At 40.8% G+C, this 27,079-nt stretch overlaps 1 protein-coding gene across 2 annotated transcripts; it reads left to right on the top strand.

The window, feature by feature from the left end:
• Positions 1 to 222: 222 nt before the first annotated feature.
• Positions 223 to 27,079, top strand: CYP1A1 (cytochrome P450 family 1 subfamily A member 1). 2 transcript variants are annotated; one of them, XM_073579542.1, is made up of 7 exons: positions 223 to 323; positions 21,846 to 22,687; positions 22,910 to 23,036; positions 23,413 to 23,502; positions 24,558 to 24,681; positions 24,967 to 25,053; positions 25,859 to 27,079. In XM_073579542.1, exons 2-7 carry the CDS (start codon positions 21,851 to 21,853, stop codon positions 26,160 to 26,162), a joined length of 1,569 nt encoding a protein of 522 aa, XP_073435643.1. In that variant the 5' UTR covers positions 223 to 323; positions 21,846 to 21,850; the 3' UTR covers positions 26,163 to 27,079. The 2 variants fall into 2 exon arrangements, with proteins under 2 accessions (XP_073435643.1, XP_073435642.1); XM_073579541.1 differs by lacking the exon at positions 223 to 323 and adding an exon at positions 19,390 to 19,425.

Below are 27,079 nucleotides of genomic sequence, written 5' to 3'. Positions count from 1 at the left end.
GTCGCTATGGCTTATTAGGGCATAAGGAAATCCTAAAGTGCAGCCCTCTGTTTGAACTTTTCTTTTAGTCAGACTTAGAAAGAAAAGTATTCTTTGCATCTATTCAGTTTTTCTTAGTCTAAGATCTTAAAGATTCAGGTATTACTTTTCTCTGTTAGGGACAGCCATACATGCCATTGCAGAGCTTGATATAGGCAGCCCTGGAAACATCAGTATACTACTCTCCAATGTGTCCCTACTGAGATGATAAGGTCCTTGCGTGTCAAGCTGTGAGTTGTGTCACTGCCTCTATCACATTGCATGCTGCAGTGTCATTTTAAAAGGTGCGTGTGTATGTGTGCGCTCTCAGGATAATAGCATGCTTGTCAACAGGATATTATTTCATCTTATTGCCTGTAAACAGGTACACCCCTAGTCTTTTGATTTACAGCTCCTTCTACATTGTATGTGAAAGGTTCTTTCTTAACCCTTTCACTGGTGCATATGTGAATATAATTTACTAGCCTTGACCACCCCTATCATACAAAAGACACATTGTAAGTTATGTCAGAAATATGAGATCTGCACTTCATGTTTCTATTATTGCATAAATATATTTTATGTTTAAATCTTTTGACCAAGTTCCCATGATGACTATTGGTGCGTTTTTGACTGTGCATATTGTCACTGCACAAAAAAAGCGGGTTGTTACAGTTCCAGCAAAGTGGATGAAATTTATAGAAAACTAATCACAACTGTGCTTCGTTTTTACATAGCTGAAACTGAAATCTGCAACATCAAATTCTCTTGCAGCTTTTCTCCACAGACTGGAATGGGATGAGGAAAATCCACGGGTAAAAAAAAAACGCATCTGTGTTATTAGTGCATTTCCACAGCAGAAATACACTAAGGGTGTGTGCACACTAGGGTGACCGCAAAAAATCGATGTCGGAATTTTGTCCGTCTGGACCCCACAAAACGATTCCCCTTTCCAGATATTGAGAGAGCCAAAATTTGAGCTCGATCAAACAACGTTAACCCGTGCCGCTCGTCGCTCAAAGTTTGAAAAAATCCAAATTGAGGTATTTTAAGATTTAGGTATTTTGCATAGTCTGTTAAACTATAAAGAATGTGACAACAACATTGCAGAAATAGCCCTGACCAAATTTTCAAACCATTTGTGGTATTTTAATCGCAGAGTTGGTGGGATTATCGCTTTTTTTGTTCCCACCATTACAGACAATGAAAAGTTGTTAATGGCTAATAAATTGCTCAGTAGCACAGATGAACCATCAGAGCACGCTAGGGTTGTAAATCCAAAAGTTAGGAAAGAAAAATTAAAAGAGGTAGGAAGTAACCGACTTTAACGACCTTCTGACAAAAGATGAAGAACAAAAGCAATATGTCCTGCAAGTTGTAAGCAAATGCCGAGCATTATATTCTGACGTTTCAAAAACCACTTTAACAAAAGCTCTAGAATAGATTAGATAACTATGTAAAATTACCCACTCATGTAGGTTAGCGTGCTCTGATGGTTCATCTGTGCTACTGAGCAATTGTGCAGTGCAGTGTTCAATTTACTACCTCCGTGTGCAGCCTAGTAAGCGGATCCACCACAGGTGGTTTTAGAAGTGTGGGCAACGTTTCCAGCGAACACGCGTGACAGCCACAAGCCAGCGGACGACGTCAGCCAAGAGGACCTGCTCAAACATCTACTACAAGCACAGCAGCCACAGCAGTGTTACGATCTCGGACGCAGCGTGGCTTACCCAGCCTACGCTCCCATGTCATCGAACCATAACGACGACGGGGTATGCGTCCCAAGTGATCATGGAATGTGGACCCACTGGACCACAGAGGGGACCCGGGCCTACCCGGACTAAGGAAGCGTAGCAGCCGGGGTCTGTGGCAGCTGAGCTTGTGGACAAGATGGCCATATGCAGGACTAAAAGACACAGCACAACTTCAGGTATAAAGAAACAAGGTTTACTGAAATAAAGCAAAAGACATGTAAACACCAGGTTATGGAATATGCACATCACAAAGGAGACACATCTCAGGTTGACAGGCGAAGCAGGAGGTCATCACGGGTTGACGCAGTCCAGAATCATCTGGCGCTGGCATACTAGGATGGCCTCTCTCTCAGGCCTCAGGCGTAGCACAGGCACAGCAGGAGAACATCAGACACTGACCTCGGACTAGCTTCAGACGATGGCAGGAGGTCATCACAGATTGACGCAGTCCAGGGTTGTCTGGCACAGGCATACTAGGATGGCCTCTTAGGTCTCGGGCGTAGCACAGGCTCAGCAGGAGAACATCAGACACCAACCTCAGGCAGACGTCAGATGATGGCTAGGGTCATCATGGGTTGATGCAGTCCAAGGTTATCTGGCTCAAGCATACTAGATAGCCTCTCTCTAAGGCCTCAGGCGTAGCACTGGCACAGCAGGAGAGCATCAGACACTGACCTCAGGCAGCCTTCATACAATGGCAGGAGCCATCACGGGTAAGACCCCAGGGAACCGGCAGGACATCAGATCAAAAGCAAGACACGGATAGCACAGGTCCAGGAACGTTGGCACTACAGCACCACGGAGGAGGAATCCATCCAGGAACATGAGCAGGACCGGCTCAAGAGCACAACTTGGACCACCAGATCCACGGACTGGACATCTGGTCACAGGCTGGACATCGGAACTCGGACAGACATCCGGACTCAGGCAGGACATCTGGACACAGGCGGGACATCGGAACACGGATGGGACATCAGAACACAGACTGGACATCGGAACAAGGACTGGACATCGGAACATGGACTGGACATCGGGACAGGGACTGGACATCAGGATACATGCCAGACATCAGGACATCAGGTCATCAGGAAGGATATCTAGACATCAGGACATCAAGGCTCCCAACCTTTTTGAACCTCCGGAATTATCCGAGCCAGAGTGTTCACTCCCAGAGCCCATGGAGGTGCCGCGCGCCAGTCTCGAGGCGCGTCCGGCACTAAGCTCCACTCGCAGTTACCACTGTAAGCACTCTGTTCCCCAGGATAACGGGCCCCGCAATGGCCAAACTCGGTGCCGCCGGGCAAGACCTTTGTTCCCCCTCTCCTTCGGCCGAAGGTTCTCACGTGGACACACGCGTCCAGGGCGGGTGGTCACTGTGGCTACATGCAGACCACAAAACTCCTGGCAGGGTCTTATTGGTGGCCGCACAGGGCTCGGGACACTAAAAAGTATATTCGGGCATGTGCCTCTTGTGCTTGGAATAGCTTCCTTAAACAGAGAGTGGTGACGCCCGCCGACACACTGCGGCGTTCCACTTCAACTTCTGCTCCTAGCGATTTTTCCGCTCCCGTTGTCTCCCACATGTCCCTTCTTAAACCTGTCGATCTTGCCGCCTCTGATACCTTCCACGTGTCCCGATTTTCCGTGTCACCTGCCGGGACATAAGACTTGCCTTCGGACGAGTCTGAGGCCTATGCCTCTGATGGGCACAAGGTGGTGGAATGGAAGGCTCAGAGGGGAGGGGGCCCTAGGAGGGGGGGTAATGTTAGGCATCAGGTTTCTGCATCTGCTCTGCAGGAATCCAGACCCTCACATTCTGTGGTCTCCTGCTGTCTATCTACCGCAGAGGAGATTACTTTGCAGCAGATCGCTCCAGAGACTTAAGCCCCCGTTACACACTGCGATATCGCTAGCAATATCGCTGTAAAGTCACCGATTTTGTGACGTTACAGCGATATTACTAGCGATATCGCTGCATGTGATACTTACCTCCGACCGGCTCCCCCGCTGGTTATCGCTGATCGCGCGAGAAGCTGCTGGACCATTCCTCGTCGTCCACTTCCTGCGGCGCTTCCTGTGGCGCCGACGAGCGACGCGTGGAGCCGGGCGGGAGGACGCAGGATCGCCGCGTCTGACAGGTAAGTAGCGATCCCCGTCCCCAGCGATGTCGCTGGTGAGATCTGCCTGAGTGGCAGCTCACTAGCGACCACCTAGCGATTCACCAGCGATCCTGACCGCGTCATATCGCTGGTCGGGATCGCTGGTGAGTCGCTAGGTGTAACGGTACCCTAAGACCCTCTGTTCTCCTACTGGGCATGCTCATGAGACGATCTCTCATTTGAGATCGGGAATCATGTGCCCAGGTCCTGCTCCAGATCTCATTGGTCCATTTCGGAGATCTGGAAGCTTCCAGAAGGTCCCGGCTATAAAAAGCGCGCATGACCATTCGGCCATGCGCTATTATAGTCTCTAGTTGCTACTGTGTGAATGATGATGGATGTTTGAACCTGCGAATGACTCATTAAGATCCCCTCCCTCTGATATTACGAATGTGTACAGGGACTTAGATTAGTGTCAGCGCCAGCGCGTGGCAAGCCTCAAGCCACTACAGCATCACCCACAGTGCTAGCGTTCGACATTGCGCCTGCTTCCTTGCTTTGTCGACTAGCGGCAGTGTCCTATGCCGCGCTGCAGTTGCAGCCCTCTTTGGCGTCCGCAGTAGCGACGCCACACACACGATAGGTCTAGACGGACGCAGCTCCTCTGTCTTGGGTACTGCTCCTGTGACCAGATACCGTGTGTGCATTTACCTGGGAGAAGACACAGATTAGATATTAGAAAAAACTTTTTGACAGTTAGAGTGATCAATGAGTGGAACAGGCTGCCACGAGAAGTGGTGAGTTCTCCTTCAATGGAAGTCTTCAAACAGAGGCTGGACAGACATCTGACTGGGATGATTTAGGGAATCCTGCTTTGAGCAGGGGGTTGGACCAGATGGCCCAGGAGGTCCCTTCCAACTCTACGATTCTATGATTCTATGATTCTATGATTCTATACCTGAGACCTGTGACACTAACAGGCTCAGCCTTTTGTGTTTACCTCTGCTGACATCTCTGCGAATGCACTTTATTATTTATTTTTATTTAGTGCGTTCCGCCGTTCCTAACACCCACAGCCATAACATAAAGTTCATTAAAACAGCATAGCGTCCATGCCAGAGCTCCACTCTGTTACCCTGTAGTCATACAGGTTATGCAATGTTCAATATGCAGGCTTTCTAGCCACCAAGTTATCTCACCCTGTCAGGGTCTCCTCATGGCTGCTTCGTACTCCAGACGTTCATTCGTTCCCCTGGGAACTCTCAGATGCTGGCAGCCGTTACACACAGCCACTTCACATGCTGTTAGGCAGGAAGCCCCATCTCCCAGCGGGACCTTCCACAATGGACTAACCGGGTCCCTGCATTCACCACATGTGACTTACCCTGGCCACCTTATATGGTCCGTAGCCACGTCCACCGGGTCACATGACTATGACCTCATCACAGGTCCTTGAACCCTTCACACACACTTTGCAACAGCGTTCTTAAACACACCCCCTGGGTGAGTTTGCAGGTAACTGGGTCCGCCCATCTCCTACCTGGAGAAATCACCCTGACACATTGACACAACACGTCAGCAGTATCACTGCTGATCAACACACACATCAGTCTCCATCTCAAGGCCACCCACCTTGAGATACATAATGGTCATTCATGACTCTGCCATTCATCCTCTCTCCTCGGACATCCACACAGCGCCTCCTAGAGGACACAGTGGTCACTAAACCACAATATATATATACATACATATATATATAGTATTTTTTTTCTTGTTGAGGGAATGAGTCACATACATTTTCTAAAATGATCAATAATACTACACACAAGGAACAAATAACATCACAACATGGCTGGACCACATATCACCACCACATAGTGACTGAATACTACATACAGGGGATAAATGTCGCCACAACAGGATCACGTATTATCACCACATAGTGACCGAATACTACAACACTGATCATTAAAAAAAACCACAATGCTAATGTTATCATACATGCTATTATACACAGGAGCTCTGTATATAGTGTACAGTGTACAGGTAATATTGTGATTACCAGTGACTTTATACACAGGAGCTCTGTATCGATCACATCACTCTGCTAAAACTGCCCTAACTAAAGTCACCAATGACCTACTAACCGCCAAGAAGAAGCGACACTACTCTGTCATCCTGGACCTGTCTTCTGCATTTAGCACTGTGGACCATTCTCTCTTGTTACACATTCTCTCATCTCTTGGCATCACAGATTTGGTCCTATCCAGGATCTCATCATATCTAACAGAATGGACATTCAGTGTCTCCCTCTCCCATACCACCTCCTCACCTAGCCCCCTGTCTGTCGGTGTTCCCCAAGGCTCAGTTCTAGGACCTCTACTCTTCTCCATCTACACCTTCGGCCTGGGACGGCTCATAAAATCCCACAATGTCTGTCCGCTATTTCATCTTTATTTTATGCTCACTTTCTAAAACTGAACATGGATAAAACAGAATTCATCATCTTCCCCCACCTCACTCTACCTCTCCACCAGACCTATCCATCAACGTCAATGGCTGCTCACTTTCCCCAGTCCCGCATGCTCAGTGCTTTGGGGTCATCCTCGACTCTACCCTCTCTTTCAAGCCACATATCCAAGCCCTTGCCTCCTCCTCCCAACTCCAGCTCAAAAATATTTCCTGAATCCGCACATTCCTTGACCAAGAAACTGCAAAAACGCTTCTGCATGACCTCATCATCTCCCGCCTTGACTATTGCAACCTCCTACTATCTGGCCTCACCTCTAGCACTCTTGCACCACTCCAATCTATCCTAAACTCTGCTGCCCGACTAATCAACCCGTCTTCTCGCTATTCCACAGCCTCTCCTCTCTGCCAAGCCGTTCACTGGCTTCCTATTGTCCAGAGGCTCTAGTTCATAACCCCAACTATGACATACAAAGTCATCCACAACCTGTCTCCTCCATACATCTGTGCATGGTCTCCCGGTACTCACCTACACGCAACCTTCAATCCTCTCAAGATCTCCTTCTCTACTCCAATCTTCTTTCCACAACTGCATACAAGACTTTTCCCATGTTTCCCTCATACTCTTGAACTCTCTACCCCAACACATCAGTCTTTTGCCTACTACGGAAAGCTTCAAAAGGAACTTGAAGACCCTCCTATTCCAAAAAGCCTAAAACCTGCAGTGATCCTAAACTGAACCGCTGCACGACCAGCTCTACCATCTCCTAGTGTATCCTCACCCATCCCCTGTAGACTGTGAGCCCTTGCGGGCAAGGTCCTCTCTCCTTTTGTACTTGCGTGTGCCTTGTATTGCTCATGTTTATTGTACTTGTCTATATATGCCCCTTTTTCACATGTAAAGCACCATGGAATAAATGGCACTATAAAATGAATAATAATAATAACAGTGTCAGTGTACAGGTAATACAGTGATCACCAGTGACATTATACACGGGAGCTCTGTACAGTATATAGTGTCAGTGTACAGGTAATACTGATCACGTGACATTATACACAGGAGCTCTGTATATAATGTCAGTGTATAGAGTGATCACCAGTGACCTTATACACAGGAATTCTGTATATAGTGTCAGTGCAAAGTTGATATAGTGATCACCAGTGACATTATACACAGGAGCTATGTATATAGTGTCAGTGTACAGGTAATACAGGGAACACCAGTTACATTATACACAGGAACTCTGCATTTTGTGTCAGTGTACAAGTGATATAGTGATCACCATTGACATTATACACAGGAGCTCTGTATATACTATATAGTGTATAGTGTAAGTGTACAGGTAACACACTGACTTAACAGCGTCATCTCGAGTTGAAGTCCTTCATCTTAGCTTTTCTTCTTCATCCAGCGCAGACTGCCATCACTTCTTCCAGCCAGGACTCGTCTCTAAAAAAAATAACATAGTTATCTAGAGCAGTGCTTCCAGAACACATTCCCCACATTTCCCCAACTTATACACATTGTTCAGCTGAATATAGACTTACACACACCATTAATATATAATTAGTTATTATGCAGCCCACCATTCCAAATGTAAATTATAATTCACCACTATGCCCCCGCTAACTATAAATAGCCACTTTCCCCACCCAATTAGCACCTGTATTCCTTTCTCCAATTCATTACCAGTCACACTCCTGTATCCTCAACACCCCCCACTCTGTACCTCCAATTCATTATGCCATGTCCTCTATCTCTCCATCTCTCCCACCCAGAGTTCATTATCATTTGGACTCCCCCAACCTCAATACAGTATCATTTGCTCTCCCCCACAATCAATTCAGCATTCACTCTCCACCTACCTCCAATTCATCATCATTTATTGTCCCACACACTCAATTCATCATTTACTGTCCCTTATCCCCCAGTCTCAATAAATCATTTACTCTCCCCATCCTCAATTCATCACCCTCAAGTCATCATTTGCTGTCCCCCACTTTCAAGTCATCATTTGTTGTTCCCCACTTTCAAGTCATCATTTGTTGTCCCCCACCGCCATTTCATCATTATTTGTGCTATCCCACCTCAATCCATCATCATTCACTGTCCCTGTCCGCCACCTTCAATCCATCATTATTTGATGTCCCCTGTTCCCCACCCCAATACATCATTATTTGCTATCCCCCACCCATCATTATTTGCTGTCCCTGTACCCTACCCACAATCATTCTTTGTTGCCCCATCCCACATTGTCAATTCATCATTATTTGCTGTCCCTCATCCCCCACCCTCAAACCATCATTATTCGCAGTCCCCCATCCCCCACCTTCAATACATTATTTACTGTCTCCCGTCCCCCACCTCAATCCATCATTATTTGCTGTCTCCACGCTCAATCCATCATTATTTGCTCTCCCCATCATCAATTCATCATTATTTGCTGTCCCCATACCCCACCCTTAATCCATCATGTATTGTCCACCATCACCTACCCTCAGTTCATAATAATTTGCTGCCCCACACACATTTAATTTTATTTAATTAAAAAAACGTTATTCATACTAACCTTTCATACAATCCCCTGCAGCTCGTGTATACGCCATCACCAGTGCTTCACATAAGGGGGGGCTCCCTTGGAGCTGCATGGAGCGCATTGGCACAGATTACATTATTATACCCTGGGGCCCAGTGAGCAGAAGCACAAAGGAAGGAAAGCACAAAAGCCCCCATCTTTACTTCTGCTCACTGGGCCCTATACGACAGTAAGGGTAGTAATGCCCTGACGGCAGCCCTGAGTGCGGATGTCTTAGGGGAAAAATGGACTGATGGAGAAGCTTTTAAACTAGGATCTTGGAGAATTGTAGTTGTGCAAATAAGGGGATAGCTAGAGCAGACAGATAATGGGAAATCTAGTCTCTGGTCAGAATGCATCTGCCCAGTCTTAGCTGGGCTTAATCACCTTTTCCTATGGCCGCTGCTCTGTGATGTGATCCACGATGAGTTTTGCAAGTGGACTGGAATGCTCCATCTGCCTAGACCTATATAAGGCCCACCAAGATACATATCTTTGTCTTGATATTAAGACTCTTAGTCTTCAGGTGTCCTGTCTGCCTGCAGCCTCCAGTGCTTCTAGTACCTGCTTTCCGGTGTCCGGTCTGCCTGTGGTCTCCAGTGCTTCTATTACCTGCTACATACCTACTTTTCGGTGTACTGTCTGCCTGATGCCACCAATGTTTCTAATCCTCATTTCCCACGTGCATCACTTCCCTGCTGCATCAGTGCCCAAGATCCAATTGCCCACCCGGACCTGGGCTTAGAGAATCCACTTCACAAGGTCAGCCCATAACATTTGAGCTTTCAGTAATAGGGGTGCACCCAGGCCTGCTTCAGTCACCACTCAATACATAGTGAGCAGCGGCTGAGACCATGCCACTGACTGACAACTGGCTCTAATGCTAAGTCAGCTGTCAGTCAATGCCAGGGTGTGGTTACAGGCACAGCTCACTATGTTCTGAGTGGTGACTGGGGTCTCACTTCTAAGACTGAAAACTGGAGGTTGCCTGGAAGAATAAAGTTAATTTGCTCCCGGCAGCGGGGCTCTTAGTGCGGAAGCCAGGCAGCTTCAGAATGGTATTAAACTGCAGACTAGCCACATATCTGCAGATATCATTTTTGTACTTAACAGGTTCCATTTAGTTTGATGATGCGTTTAAATTATAACAAGCTGCATTCCTATGAATAGTCACAAGTATTTTGTATTTTGTGCTTACTTTATTTAGGTTACAGGTGAACCCTGAATATACTTTAAATCACTGTCTATAGATTGACTTGTCTTAAGGTTTACAAGGGAAGATGCCATATATAGCAACTTTATACATTTGCATTTACATACTGTATATCTTACACTGTACTTTAAGATAAATTCAAACTCAGGTAAGGTTGTCATGCAATATGTTTCATGGAGAATATCCAGAAAAGCAAGAGCCTGCATGAATATTCATCCTATAACCACTATCAGCTCATTATTACCTTAAAAAGGCTTTCTCAAGTTCTTATGCGATTAAAATTGCGAAATACATATAAAAACAAGCATCTTTGCAACTTACTTCTTATTAAAAATTCTTTCCATTCTCAAAAATGGAGGTATTTTTTATTTAATAGTCTTCATCTCATTGCCCAGTCACAGAGTGGCTGGTTGCCTGGGTAAGGAGATTGCGCCTCATGAAAGCTCTATGTGCATTACAGCCTGCTTGCGCCACTTTGAATCTGCCCGGAATCCCAGATGAAGGATAGTTTTGTAAATATGACATATGATGACAAACATTTCTCAAGTTTTAAATGGGGAAGTCTGGAAGATGTAACCCTGATACTAGAAATAAAAGGATAAAAGAAAGCTGCAGAGCTGTTTACCTCTTTGGATCCCCACAGCATTTACTGTCTCACTTTAAAGTTCTGTATTGAGGTTCTTTACTTTACTGTATATTGCACATAAGAAAATTCCAAAAGGAGCCTAAAGGCCCCGTCACACTAAGCGAGATCGCTAGCGTCACCGATTTTGTGACGTAGCAGCGATATTGCTAGCTATATCGCTATGTGTGATACTTACCTCCGACCGGCTCCCCCGCTGGTTATCGCTGATCGCGCGAGAACGTCTTGGGCCGTTTCTCGTCGGCCGCTTCCTGCTGGGCTTCCTGTGGCGCCGACGAGCGACGCATGGACACGGGCGGGAGGACAGGTAAGTAACGACCGCCGACCACTGCTATGTCGCTGGTGAGATCTGCCTGTGTGGCAGCTCACTAGCGACCATTTAGCGATGCACCAGCGATCCTGACCGGGTCATATCGTTGTCGGGATCGCTGGTGCATCGCTAAATGTGACGGTACCCTAAAAGGGCACAGCTCCTGCAGAGATCTTGCAGTCCAGCATCCAAGGAATCTGTGAAGTTTTCAGCATCTCAATTCATCAAAGATGTTGCATAATTTAAAGATGTTGGATAACTAAAAATAATATACTTTTTTATCCATAGGGTTGAAGTTGTTCAAAATGACAACTTTTCCCACTTCAGATCTGTCTCTCCAGTTCTGTTCTGGACCATTATGGACACACGGTCACACGGGCTGTAGACATTGCATCAATAAAGTAGTGGCAGACAGGCGGTGCTGAAGCAGGGGAAAATGAGTAGAGCTGGGGCTACTATTTTCAAAAGTGGCTACCCTATAAAGAAAACAAATCCTGGATTGCACATGTAGCTGCTGTTGTTTCTATCACATAATGCACACCGTATGGTTTTGTCATGAGATTATATTCCATAGAAATTAATAAAATACATTAAAGAAAACACAGAATGATAGCGAGAACGTCTACTGTGAACAAACCCTTAAGCTAGACAAAGACTCGTGAAAGATATAATTTAAGTACCTCCAAAATAGGAATGAATTTAGCTAACTCCATTGCTATTACATTACAGCAATTTCTTGGGTTCATATCTGTTGGATCTCCATTGATCAGACACCAATGTGGTTATATGACTATGCCAACATCATCATTTCAGAGTAAGTGTGCATGATGTAGATAACAGCCCAAAAGAAGTTATGCTGAGCACATAATGCAGTTACTCAGTTGTATGGGATGACCACATGAACTTAACAAAATGCAGCACCTACAGCCAGGTCATGCTTAATTTTACCTCAGTTCACAGTAGCCACTGTAATATTCTAGATATGTTATGCTAAATTTATCCTTATATATCATTTTTGAATATTAATTCAATGTTACATCTAGTTGTGCAGTAGAAGAATGATCTGATATGGCAATTAACATCTTTATACTCGCCATCCTCCCCATTGATGAATCCAGTACATTTCTTTAGATGACTTCTCTTATGCTGCACCAGTTTTCTGGAGTTTTCTACTTCAGAAATTCCAAGTCATACTTACATACTTAGCCCCACATTTTTAGGCACGGTTTTGTACCACATTTCTTGAGACAGGCTTATCACCTCACTTCACTTCTAATTATGTCCTCAGAATCTGCTCTTTCCTATTCATCTGTCGCCACATCCCCCATGCACATATCACTTTGTAACTGTACTTATACAGATACTGGCTGATGACAGATCATGCAGCTTTATATCAAAACTTCTATTTATTATAATGATGGCTGGAGCATGCATGACAACCAGGTTCTATATATTACCCCCATCCCCTTATACATTGTAAGGTTGCAAGCAGGACCCTCATTCTTCCTGTGACTGCTGAACTATGACTTACTTTGCCTGTGTATGTCCCAGCTCAATTGTAAAGTGCCATGGAATATGTTGGTGCTATATCAATAAAATTATTATTTATTAATTTCAGTTTGCATGAATTTGGAACAGATCAATCAGAATCTGTTGTTTTGTGTTTTGTTTATTTATTTATTTTTTTTAATTAAGCAAAATCGAAAACACATTTAATATTTACTATTCCTAAAAGTAAAACTGATTGAATAAATGTGTAAACTCATTTAGGAAACATCAGTTTAGGTTAGTTGTAAAAATAAACAAAAGAATTACAATAAAACAATGTTAATATCAATCTGCTCAGTGGCAGCTATTTTTACATATGTGATTATTTTCTAGTAAATCCTTCAAAAAAAGTGTTGTGAGTTGTTGGGAATGTTCAGCCTGGCAGACTTATTTATAGAAGAAACTTTTGAGACTTTCCCATTCATTTAATTAGAGATTGCAGAAATCCATGTACATAATACAGAAATTAAGCCAGTCTGATATATAAAACAGTCATTCATGGCAAATTTCTACAACATGTCTCCTTGTCTAAATATGTTCCTGTTTTGTTCTCATTTTTATTTTTATTGTTTTAACTATTGGTATCAGGTTGATGTCAAGTCTACTGTAAATTTGTGATTTCACTGGACTGTGAAATGTGAAAAGTAAAAAAATGTGATTTAAAATTTATTACAAACCAAGTCATAAATCCCTAAAATTAGCATCATAAAAACTTTGTAAAACATTTGTATGTCAATCTAAAACAAACAACTTCCAAGTAAATCACAAGAACTTTGCTAGTGATAACAAAGATTTTCTGCAAAATTCCAGGCTTTAAAATACACAAAATGTGTTGTCACATTTGATGGACTTAGAACCTACTGCTTGAAATACTGATACAACCTTTATGCAACTGTGTAGACTTCACAAATGTGGGGAAAAAAAGGGAAAAAAACTGCAAAAGAAAAAGTTACTATGTTATAAAGTAGAAATGACATATATCATTCCAGTTAAAAATGCTGTACTATTGTTTGCATGATGCATTTTATCTTCTGCTTCATGTAGCCTATATAACTAGCACAGTATATAGTCTGCAAAAGTGCAAAACATTCAGGACAGTACAGGTAAATGGATGCCTACAGTCTGAGAGTCAGGGGGATATTATTGTCTAGCTATGTGCAATGTTTGGTGTAGATTAGTCATAGTAGGCATTGGATATTGTGAAAAATGACATATCATAATATTATTTATTATTTTCGTGGAAATTGGGCTAATAATTGATAATACTCTTAGGGATTTACTTGGACTGTTATGTATGTAAACACAACAGTAACCCCAAGTGGATAAGTAACCAAAGTATGAATAAAGGAGTGATTCTATGCAGTAAAATGTACCCACCACAGCAGCACCAGCACCGGATTCCATGCCACCTTAAATGTTTAAGGTGGAGCTCGCTGCTGTGCACAAAGTGGAATCTCCTCCTTTGCTGCACTGTCTCTTTAAGTCCGCCCATTGCGTGACTGACCCAGGAAAGTTTGGCAAGTTTTGTCCTGAGAGTTAAACCATCTCCCAGTCCTCTTGTCACGCAATGCCCCAAACACAGTGACCTCTCCCCTCTCCCTGCCAGCACCTGGAGAGAGCCCTCTCCCATCCCCCAATGCAGAGACACAGCTGCAAGCACAGGGCTTCATCTACATGCACATATACAATACACACACAAACACCCATATACATATACTATATACAGATAGACATGGAATATATATATATATTACATATCTGTCTACAGATAAATATGTAAATGCATGTATATGTATACATAGATAGATATTTAAATATATCTACACACTTATATATAGTTATATCTATGTGTGTGTGCATATATATCTTTATATATACACAAAGAGAGATTTAGATATATTTGTATGTATAGACAGACAGATATACATTATAAATATTATTATTAATCATTTTTATAGCTTTTTTATTCCATGGCGCTATATAAATATATGTAAATAAATATAAATAGAGATGTAAATATATTGAGATATATATATATTTACATCTCTATTTATATATATATATATATATATACATATATATATATAGATATATACTGCTCAAAAAAAATAAAGGGAACACTAAACAATACAATGTATTGTTTAGTGTTCCCTTTATTTTTTTCTTTATTTTTTTGAGCAGTATATATACCTAAGGCCTCATACTCACTGGCGATAAAATCGGACGTTTGCAATCTGATTTAAAATCGGATTGCACTCTGACCAATGTTAGTCAATGGGTGACATCTCACGTGCGATTTTTTTCCCATCCAAAATCGGACTGAGAAAAAAAATCGTAGCATGCTGCGATTTGCTGCGATTTTCGCCAATGCAAGTCAATGGGTGCGATTAAAAAAAGGGACCAAAAATGGACCATCCGTTTTCCATCCGTTTTAAACGGATACATTACCATTCTGTGGCATAGAACACTGTAAATGGTCCTGTAAATGACTGTAGAAAAATAGTTGCTGCCAAAAAAAAAACGGATTGCAAACGGATGCAAAACAGATAGAAAACGGATGGAAAGATTAAAAATCGCATAGAAATCGCATGACACTCGCATAACTCTCCTCCCTTTTTTACAGTCCAGAAATCGGACCTTTTTTTAATCGCAAATGAGGATGAGCCCTAATATGTATATCTGTATACATGTGTGTGTTTGTATGTAACCTAGTAGTAACCTAACGCCACCACACCAGGGAGCACAATCTCACATTGTATTCCCAAAGAAGCAAGAAGTCGTTTACAGTCAATACAGGATCCGATATAACTGAGACAATAAGGCTGGAGAGACACACAACCATTAAAAAATCGGTCTGATTTTAACGGTACGAAATTGCACAAAGATTTCTTGTCCAGGGATCCGTCTGTCATACGAATTTCCGGCGATGATTTTATTCGCATCTAAGCATCAAATTGACATCCAATGCCTGATGCTCTTTCCTGTTGACCAGGAGAAGTCTTGCGATTTAATCGCAAGTCCCACGTGTGGTGCGTTTTCAATGCGATTTTTTTCTCTCATCCATAGACTTGCATTGGCGAATCCGATCCGAAAATCGGTGACAATCGCAGCATGCTGCGATTGTCTTGGTCCGAGGATCGGATCCGATTAAAACACGGATGATGGGAGCAGCACCATAGAATAACATTGGGACGAATGCAATGCGATTTTTTATCGCATTGCATTCGTCCGATTTCATCGCTAGTGTGACTCCGGCCTTAATGATAAAAGCTTGTCGTTAGTATTTTAAGAAGTGTTTTAGCACATTAATGCTTGCGATAATATTAATAGTACCATCACCACTTATAATGTAAATTGTTCTTATTTTTATTATTACTGCTACTTTCTTTATTGTGAGTTTTTTCCCCTTTATAATATATGACCTGTATAAAAGAACCTGTGGAATTATGAAATGAATACACGTATTTATTTCTAAGGACATAGACTACACATAGTAAAATGGGCTGAAGTGATGATGGGTCTAGTTTCTGTAAGTAGTAACATAAGATGATGATTGATATGCACAGGTCATACTCCACTAAATAAATGTAGAAGCAGCTGTCATGAATGTATTGATAATTGGTTTATTATTCTCATTCATCACTAATGACATGTATATAGAAAGTATTTGTTAATTGTGTCTTGTCACGTTCCCATATTCTCTTTTATCACTTTAACGTGTGAGCAGCCCCTTATCAGAGCTTGTCTGGGCACCACTACACCCTCAGCCAAGTGGCCCCACAGTTGTCACGCACATTGGCCAATCTTTAACCGGTCTCTGCAGGGTAAACGTTAACCAGGATGCTTCTGACTGTGATATAGGACTGCCCATCTATTGTCAGGACCCCCACATCTACTGTAAGCCCCCCAACCACCGGCAATACTGGAGAACAGGAGTCAGTGCTCAGAACATTTGTGGGTCTGGGGGTTCATACAGTGGTTTCCAATATTTCAGTAAAGTCATAAATAATGGGGAAAAAAAACAACTAAAAATCATGCAAACATCCATCCACTCTTAAAGGTGCACAATATATGTATTCAGTAGTTAAATAATTTTAGAATGACAACATACTGGTATATTATGGCAGTGTAGAGAAATAATGGAGTAGTAAGAGAATATTATATAATATGGCATAATGTAGTATATTGTACTTAAGCTAGTATGACATGCAGTGTAATAGAACAGCAATGTAAAATAAAGTATAATACTAGCATGGTATGATAGCAGAATAAGGAACTATGTCACATTATATCACAGTTTAATATAGTATAGTAGTATATCTAGCATAATATATTATATTATTACTACAACTGTTGTGTTTAGTTAATATAGTATAGTAGTTTTCATAGTATAACTGTATAAAATATAGTAAAACTTAGCACAGTATAGTATATAGCATAGAATAACCACAATAGATTAATGCAACATAGTCTTAATATTTTGCCGAAATTCACTCAACGGGATCTATCTGTCAGTCATAAACATCTATTCGTTCCCAGAGCTATACTAGAATATATATATTTGTGGTAGAAGTGAAGCTTTTCGATACTGACCTATTGCTTATCATACAATGCCTGCTCTGCTATAGAGCAATTTATTGCCGTTAATTTGGTAAAATGATCTGTAAACAAAACCAAACCATTAATTTAACAAAAACAAAATCTTAATTCGTTTTGGAACTAATTAGTATGGAATTAATCAAGGAAATCACTGACTTGTTTACATCATTAAATGATTACTAATTTTGATTATTGGAACTGCAGGCTAAGGAGGGAGGTAACAGAAAGCTAGTGTTTCTTATATGGGTGAACGAAATGCAATGAACAGAATTAGGTGGGGGAACAGTTTTAGCAGGTGATTTACTGATTAATGTTATAAGAACATTGGTGGGAAAACAAAAAACAAAAACAAAATTCTAGCAACCTGAATGAAGCAGCAACCCCTGCAATGTGCCGACATTTAATATCAGGGAGATGCAATGAAGGGTATAGAACTTCATGTATCACTATATATAATAATATATGTTATAATTGTACAGAAAAATACCCAGTACTATGCTAGGAAGGAGGAGGATGCTGATACCTCTTTTTTTTACTGATTTCCAGGTCATATTTGTAAAGCTGTCCAGACCATGTAACTAGAATGTGGTGATATTACAGAGCAGTCTCTATCCCTTCCTACACCCGACTATAAGTACCACAGGTGAAGGTGTGTATGGACTGATACTCCATTAGTATATGGACTGATGCTCCATTAGTACTGATATACTCCATTAGTATATGGACTGATACTCCATTAGTATATGGACTGATGCTCCATTAGTACTGATATACTCCATTAGTATATGGACTGATACTCCATTAGTACTGATATACTCAATTAGTATATGGACTGATACTCCATTAGTACTGATATACTCAATTAGTATATGGACTGATACTCCATTAGTACTGATATACTCCATTAGTATATGGACTGATGCTCCATTAGTACTGATATACTCCATTAGTATATGGACTGATACTCCATTAGTACTGATATACTCCATTAGTATATGGACTGATACTCCATTAGTATATGGACTGATACTCCATTAGTATATGGACTGATACTCCATTAGTACTGATATACTCATTAGTATATGGACTGATACCCTAGAGTTAAATTGTGCTCAGCACTATATAGAGAATTTTGGAATTAGAGGGGTGAAGATAGTCATATAGCTGCAGTTATAGAGATGATACTATGCAATTGTTCTTGCTCTGTATACCAATTGGACAGTACCCTGACCATGTGTGCATTAATATGTACTAATATTACATGCCTTCCTATAACCAAGAGTCTAGCACTATATACTAGTATTAGAGGTGATGGGATTTAGGGTGTCTGGGGAATATTCTTTATACTACCAAGGATAGATACATCCTTGTAAAGTGTTAGCCAAATATTTAGATTTGAGCGTGCTCAGTGGTTGATACTTTTTAATGGCTATCTCTGCCCTGTGGTGCATAAATATGTGATTCTTCAGATGTTGTATTAGTCTATCCCTGAGACCTGAGTAGTCTGGAAAGCTTGCAATGTGTTACTGTCTTTTCAGTTAGCCATTAAAAGGTATCAACCACTGAGGACTCTCAATCCTGAATATGTTCTTATACTATGAATGAAGCCATCCCCCATACTGATATCACTGCCATGAATGAATCACCTGACTCCTGGTACCGGGGGCTTTGTGGCAAGTAGTCAGTGATTACCCCCACTGCAGGCTCCTGAGATTCTGATTCTAGGATCGCTGCACACATTGTGATCTAGAAGATCTGTGTGGTGGAGTATGGACACAATGATGAGAGTCGTTGTCCCTAGTCATGGCGTCAGCTCCCAGCTGGTGGGCTCCATTCCCACTAGTGGTGTGTGTTACTGCTGGCTGGGGCAGATGCGAGCTGTGTGCCCTCTGCAGCCGGAGCAGTCCTCCTCCCCAGCACGGGTGACACAGAGCTCAGCCTGTAATGAGAGGAGTGATCAGCCCGTGTGCTCCTTATCTGCCATCAGATCGCTTCTGGGAACACTTGGCTCCGTGTTCTTCACGCAACCATCTGCACTGGTGCCAGGAATCCGGGTGAGCGCTCCTGTCCTGTAGTCACGTGAGGTGGAGCCCTGGCCAATCAGGAGTCGGGGAGGAATATATATGAGCGTGCAGGCAGTGCTCACACCATGGTACTCTCTAGTCCTGATGCATAGGAGCCGCATCTCTCTGCAAGGTATGTACTGGGTCCTCTGCCACTGTGCATTGCAGTGTCTGCTCTCATGTCTCAGGCATGATCTCTCCTATACAGTTGGGGGACTGCAATGCAGCAAGGGGGATAGTGCAAGAATGACTTGTCTATGCCTAGGATTTCAGGAAGGCAGTGTCCAAATTAACTGTTTATTGATGTTGGGCTTTTACATTTTTACAAAGCATTACCCTATCACTGCTACCAGGGGACATTAGTGGAAAATTATGAATTACCGGCAGCTAATGCAACATAAAGCAGATGTCTCATCAGTTCACAGCACAATTCCACTCAATACCTAAAAATGGGAGAAAGCTGAGCCTGGCATGTAGAATAACCACTGGCACGGTTTTCATACTAGTGATTTTTTTTTTTAGGGCTCATACTCACTGGCGATAAAATCGGACGTTTGCAATCCGATTTAAAATCGTATCGCACTCTGACCAACGTTAGTCAATGGGTGACATCTCACTTGCGATTTTTTTTTTTTTTTTTTTTTTTTTTTTTTTTCCCATCCAAAATCGGACTGAGAAAAAAAATTTCACCAATGCAAGTCAATGGGTGCGATTAAAAAAAACGGACCCTCCGTTTTCCATCTGTTTTAAACGGATACATTACCATTCTGTGGCATAGAACGCTGTAAATGGTCCTGTAAATGACTGTAGAAAAATAGTTGCTGGGGAAAAAAAAACGGATGTAAAACGGATGCAAAACGGATAGAAAACGGATGGAAAGATTAGAAATAGCATAACACTCGCATAGCACTCCACCCTTTTTTTTACAGTCCCAAAATCGAACATTTTTTTAATCGCCAGTGAGTATGAGCCCTTAATCTCCTATACCTATACAAAGTAGAATCACTGCAGAAGAAGATCACCCTAAACCCACCGGTGTTCTACATGATGGGAAACACACCAATGATTCTTTTTACCACAATAACACACCTAGCAGATGCGCTACTCCTTTATGCAGTGTTAATTGCAATGGCTGCAGTCCTTCTTGTGCATTTTCCATATGTATGTATGCATTTATATATGTGATGTATTCTGTTAGTCCGACATGCCGGTGTTTACCCCTCTGTGCAATGTTTTCTTCTGAAATATGCAGTGATATTAACTGTGTAGACAAATAGTCTTGGTTTTATTTAAAACAAAATAAAAAAACCCCAATGGTATCATGTAGAACTGGATACTTCAGCAATATTGCACCTCTTAATGTAATAACAACACATGAATAATTTCTGAACACGCTTCACCAGTAGTGTGTGGTACAGATACTATATTACCTGGGTATGGTGTTTGTTTTTACACTAGTCTAGTATATTTGTCATCCATTATTCACATAGTAAAATATAGTGCTAATGTTAATAGGGCTATTCATGGGCGTTTGTTTGTTTTTTTTTCAAATACATTTTAAAACCTCAGCATGTGCTATTTTGAACCATTTTGCAGATAGCATACTCCCATTAAAGTCTATGGAAAATGCTTAACATTCAGATGCATCAAAATTTGCTCAGTTTTGCATACATATTCATTGCTATTATGTTCTTTTGCGCAAATGAAGATCTACTTTTGCCCAAGAGAAAAAAAAAAAAATAATCAATGAATGCAAACATGGCTACAAAAACTGATAAAATACTGATGCATATTGTTTAATTCCATGAATCTGTTTTATGGATGAATAACAATACACTCATTTGCAAAAAGCATATAGCTGGAATCTTACATGTAGCTTCTGTTAAGGTTTTTATGCTAAAGTCAGGAGCAGTTTGAAATGAAATGTGAAGGCATCATATGATACTAAAAGTGCACTCTAATTTCCCAAACTTTTTGACAATTGACCAAGACACACATTCCTCCCTTTCTTACAAGATAGTATACATGTAAACTGTCATAAAATAACATGTGACTGATGGTTGGTTACTTAAAAACATAAAGTCCTGAAGCGCTGTCTAATGCTATAAGGCTTTCACTGTAATTCTAGTCTTTGAGGCTACTATTGATGTCTTTCCTAATGTAATATTGCAATTAAAGTAACATGTATGAAGCTGTTATTATCCAGAGCCTCAAACAAGCCACTTTATTCAATTACACAGAAAATAACAATACAATACGGAGATCCAAAAACGACTGGCCTTTGTCTTAATGACCAAGATATAATTGAAATAACTTGGGTGAAATAGTCCACATTCATCTTAATCATACATGCCTTTAAAATCACTTTGTCACCTTGATTTCATCACAAACCTGAGGCTATTACTGATACGCTTGACTGATGACTTCATGTTCAAAACTACAGTAGCACAATACACTACCTATAACATATTAGAAAAAACATGATGCTATTGTATCTCATGACGTTTAACCATCCTTATTCTTGGTCTTTTTTTTTTTTTTTTTTTTTTTTAGACAAAATGACAATTTTGATCAACTCCTTTGGCGGAATATCTGCCACAGAGGTACTCATTTCCTCTGTGGTCTTCTCCATTCTATTCCTGCTTGTTAAGTCCTACAGGAAGACTGTTCCCAAAGGAACAATGCCAGTGCCAGGGCCAATGCCTTTGCCACTAATAGGAAATTTGCTCTCACTAAGCAAGAATCCACATCTTAGCCTAACCAAGATGAGTGAGATCTATGGAGATGTGCTCCAAATCCAGATTGGCACAAAGCCTGTTTTAGTGCTCAGTGGACTGGAAACACTTCATCAGGCCCTGTTGAAGCAAGGTGATGTGTTTTCTGCACGACCAGACCTTTTTACGTTTCGTCTAATTGGTGATGGTCAGAGTTTGACATTCAGTCATGATTCTGGTGAAGTATGGAAAGCACGTCGTAGACTGGCCCACAATGCCATCAAGACCTTTGCCATCGCTCCCTCCTTGGCATCATCAGATACAACTCTAGTGGAAGAACATATATCTAAAGAAGCTACGTATCTAGTGAGGAAATTTCAGCAGCTGATTGAAGAAAACGGTTATTTTGACCCTTATAGATATGTGGTTGTTTCGGTGGCGAATGTCATCTGCGCAATGTGCTTCGGAAAACGATATAACCATGATGACCAAGAGTTCCTAGACCTAGTCAATGTGACTGATGAGTTTGGGGCAGCTGCTGCATCAGGAAATCCAGCTGATTTCATCCCTATTCTTCGATATCTACCAAGTCGCACAATGAAGAACTTCATTGATATCAATAACAAGTTTAGGTCCTTCACACAGAAAATTGTGCATGAACACTACAGAACAATAGATGGTGTAAGTACTTGTTGGAAATTTCAACTAGTAGCACAATTTTTTTTTAAAATAACATTTTATTGACAACGTAGTTCAAAAACTTTATTACTTAAGTCTGTAAAAACAACTTCAATTACCGATTGATAAATTGGCTTTGTTAAATCGACATGCAACATGCATTTTGTGCTGAATTGTAAAAAAAAAATGCTTTCATATAACAAATACATGGTTTATTTATTTTAGAATGCCATTCGGGATATTACTGACTCCCTTATTCAGCATTCGCAAGACAAGAAATTAGATGAAAACTCCAATGTCCCATTGTCAGAACAGAAAATTGTCAACATTGTAAATGATCTTTTTGGGGCAGGTGAGTGTAAAATCCAAAAAAAAATCACATTTTCCTGGAAATCATTAATTAACACATAATTAGTAGGTTTTTACTCATTCTGGGTTTTTAGATGAACTCTTTTATGCTTATTAATTTATTAACACAAATTTTCAAAATCATTGATAATTAGATACAATCTAAGAGTACTGTTCTTGCTGTCCTCAAATTCTTACACTTTGGTACCTACAATGATTGCTTGCTTATAGTAAGTGATGGTGTATCTAGTGAATTACTGTACCGTCCACTCAGCAACCTGTCTCTACTAAGACACTATAGAATTCTTTGTTAACTCAGAATGATTGCTATAACTTTTTTTTTAAGTGGTAATTTACTCTTAAATTTGCATGTTTTATAGGGTTTGATACCATTACAACTGCTTTGTCATGGAGTCTCATGTACCTGGTGGCCAACCCCGAAATACAAGAAAAGATCCAGAAAGAACTCGGTGAGTGACTCTTACCTAACTTGTGTTAATCAGAAAATGTAAAGTGGTAGCTCCTGGAGACACTTAAGAGAAGTTTTAAAATTTGTGAATCAGAATAAGTTTTGCCAGCAATACACTTTTTTTCATGGAATCAATTTCATCATCTCACATTTGTTTTTAAACACTCCCATTGTTACAATAACTACTACTGATCAACATCTTTTAATCGTGCCCATAACGTTTGCCATTGTTCACTTTACAAACACTTCTGAATATAAAAGTAATTATTGAACTCATTGGCCATATCCTCCATCCACCTTTGAGGGCCATTTGACACCTGTCAAATTCTAATGCTAACGATGCATTGTTGACAATATTTGTGAATGGGTTGAGCGACTGAACCGTGTGTCCAAAACGCACGTTTACCATTCATAAATTCATTTTGAGTGAGCAAAAAAATCCTCGTTCATCTGTTTTAAGATTGTGAAATGGAAATTGTTTGCCCGTTCAATGATTAGACCAGCAAAAAGGAGGAGTGAAACGATCGCTTTTAAATCATTTCACTTCCGATTCTCATCCTGTATAAACAAGAAACACTTTGTTGCTAGTCATGAGTTAGGATCACACAGTTCATCGTTAAAATGAATGTGTTCATGCTACACAGACCCTTAGCGCTTGTGCAGACTACTGTATTTTTGGTCCATGTGCGATCCGGCGAAACATCGGATTGCATTCTGACCAATGTTGGTCTATAGAGCTGTGCACATGCTCAACTTTGATTCATTATTTGGCCATGCGAGTCAAACATCGGACTGCACTTGGATGTCATCTGAATGCAGTCCAATTTCCACATACTGACAGAATGGAGAAGGCGGAGATATTTTTTTTTTTCCCCATCTTCTCTTCATCTGAGATAATTGGCTCACACTATGCTGACACTTTGATCAGCGTGCTACTAGCAAAATCAGCCTGATTCTCTCAGATGATAGAATATACACTTATGTGACCCTAGCCTTAGTAGAATAAGGACATTGTATGTAATTATTTCTAATTAAGATATTCTTTTTGTGTTCCAGATCAGGTCATTGGAAGAGAGAGACGGCCAAAGTTATCAGACAGAACTCAGCTGCCTTACACTGACGCTTTCATCTTAGAGATGTTCCGCCATTCGTCTTTCCTTCCCTTCACAATCCCACACTGGTAAGTGCTCATACTAAAATAACTTGATGGGTTTTTTTATATACAGTACTTAGATTTGTTGCTTTACAATGACATGTAGAACATATTTGCAAAATATAAATGTACAGGACATAATGTTTTATGAGGGACATACAGAAATACTAGTATACATAAAAAAAAGTTTTTATAGAAAAAAATGTTTAATTTTACATGTGGCTTTAACAATGATGTACACGATTAATTGACTTACCTGATTTACACTAATTTCCACAATATTGGAGTAAAGCATTTGTCTTCATTTTACAGCACAACTTCTGATACCGTACTCAATGGTTACTTCATCCCTAAGGACATATGCGTGCTTATCAACCAATGGCAAGTGAATCATGACCCGTAAGTATTGAAATCTTCGAAAAATATGTTATATACCATTATGAACATGACCTTTTTTGAGTATGGTTACCTGAAAAGTGCCAACATAAGACTGATCTGTAAGGCTGTGTGCACACGCTGCAGAATCTGCTGCGGATTGATCCGCACGGCTTTTCAAAATCCGCAGGTCAAAAGACCTGCGGATTATCCTGCGGTTTTGCCCTGCGGTTTTACCATCTCCACAATGGAGGAGATGGTAAACCGCTGCAGAATCCGCAAAAAGAACTGACATGTCAATTCTTTCTGCGGTTTAGAAACCGCTGAAAATTCCGCAGCATCTGCACTGCGGTTTCCATTTCCCATAGGGAATAATGGTACTGTACACCACAGCAGAAACTGCTGCGGATCCGCAGGGCCAAATCCGCTGCAGATCCGCAGCAGAATCCGCAGCGTGTGCACATAGCCTAAATAATGGAAGTGCCTAACTTTATCCCTAACCCTGATAATAAGTCAGAGGAAACGAATAATGTATGAACAGTTCTAGTAATTTTTGGAGTAGGATTTAAAATGTTACAGACTGTGATCTACTTTTATGTCATATCCACATATCCTAAAATGTGGTTACATTTCTTATTACGTTGGGGAAATTTTTTAAGCACTGATATACCCTGCATTCAGCATGCACTTAGAAATATAACATCACACAAAAGCATAGGATGCTTCTGTTTGAGAGGCGTGAAGGTTAAATGATTTCCTTTCTCATTACATTGTAAGTATTTGTTGTTGGGTTTTTTAGCAGAATCTAAATGCAGTTTTATATTTCTAGGAACCTATGGAAAGACCCATTTAATTTTTGTCCAGAACGTTTCTTGAATGCCGATGGCTCATCAATAAACAAAATAGATGCAGAAAAAGTTATGGTTTTTGGTCTGGGTAAGAGAAGATGCCTTGGTGAGGCCATTGGAAGAATGGAGGTGTTTTTATTCCTGACTACCATGCTTCAGCAGATGCAGTTCTCCAAACAAGAAGGCGAAAAACTGGACATGTCACCACAGTATGGACTGACGATGAAACACAAGCGATGCCTTCTTAATGCCAAACTCCGTTTTCCTTTAATAACCACTGATTAGAAATTCTGCTACTGTCTACCTGGATAGAGTGAGAACTGTATTCACATTATTATCCTGAAATATGATTTTTTTTTTTTTACTTGCTGCATGAGCATAACTTGTAAGCTATAGTCTCTGGACAATTTGTGAAGATCCAGTGTTGGAGAGATACATAGAACATTGTCTGTGACCTTACAGAACTGATCAGAATCTTGCTCATATTGCAGATAGGGAGAATCTTTAAAGCAAGCTATTTTTTTTGGTAAGCTATATAATGTGCAAGGTATTCTTGCAAAGATGCGTATCATGCATCTGTCATATTAACCAAATATTATACAGTACTCGTCTTTAGTGTCGTAAAACATTGCTTAGAAGATTAAGAAGTAATCAGTTATATAATTGGTATCTTTAGATCTACCTAACACTAGCCTTCACTTTACTGCTGGCCCTATAGAAGGCACAGGGACAGCTCACCGTTATTTACTGAAGTATCTGCGATTAATTCTTTATGAGACTAATATGTGGAGATGCATGAACTCCCGGCATTACTTTTAGTCTCTTACCGCTGAGTATCCTTCAAAAAGTAGAACAACTTGCTCGTAAAGGGAGAATGCTTATTAACCATTGTATACAACAGTAACGCCAAATCTTGCCATAGGTGCTCGAGACATAAAATAAACCATGTCTGCACATGTACATTCACAATTTCAATTTAGCTAATGTTATATGTCTCTTAGTAGAAGGGCCAGGCAAAAGTCTAATACAGGCACCTCTTTTAGCTGGTTATTTTGTCCTTTTCATAAAATACTGAGAAATAAGCTTTATGTAAATGATATATTCTTGTAATGATAATTATACAAACTTTGTGAAAATCTGTATACTTTTATGATCTCTGTGAGATAATAAAACAGATCTATAAAAATAAAAGATGTTTCGGA

Source organism: Dendrobates tinctorius, unplaced genomic scaffold (genome assembly GCF_039654945.1).
Source record: "Dendrobates tinctorius isolate UK_male_01 unplaced genomic scaffold, ASM3965494v1 ptg000062l, whole genome shotgun sequence".
NCBI lineage: Eukaryota > Metazoa > Chordata > Amphibia > Anura > Dendrobatidae > Dendrobates > Dendrobates tinctorius.
Note: the sequence above shows the minus strand (reverse complement) of the source record. Positions and strands in the feature narration are given on the sequence as shown.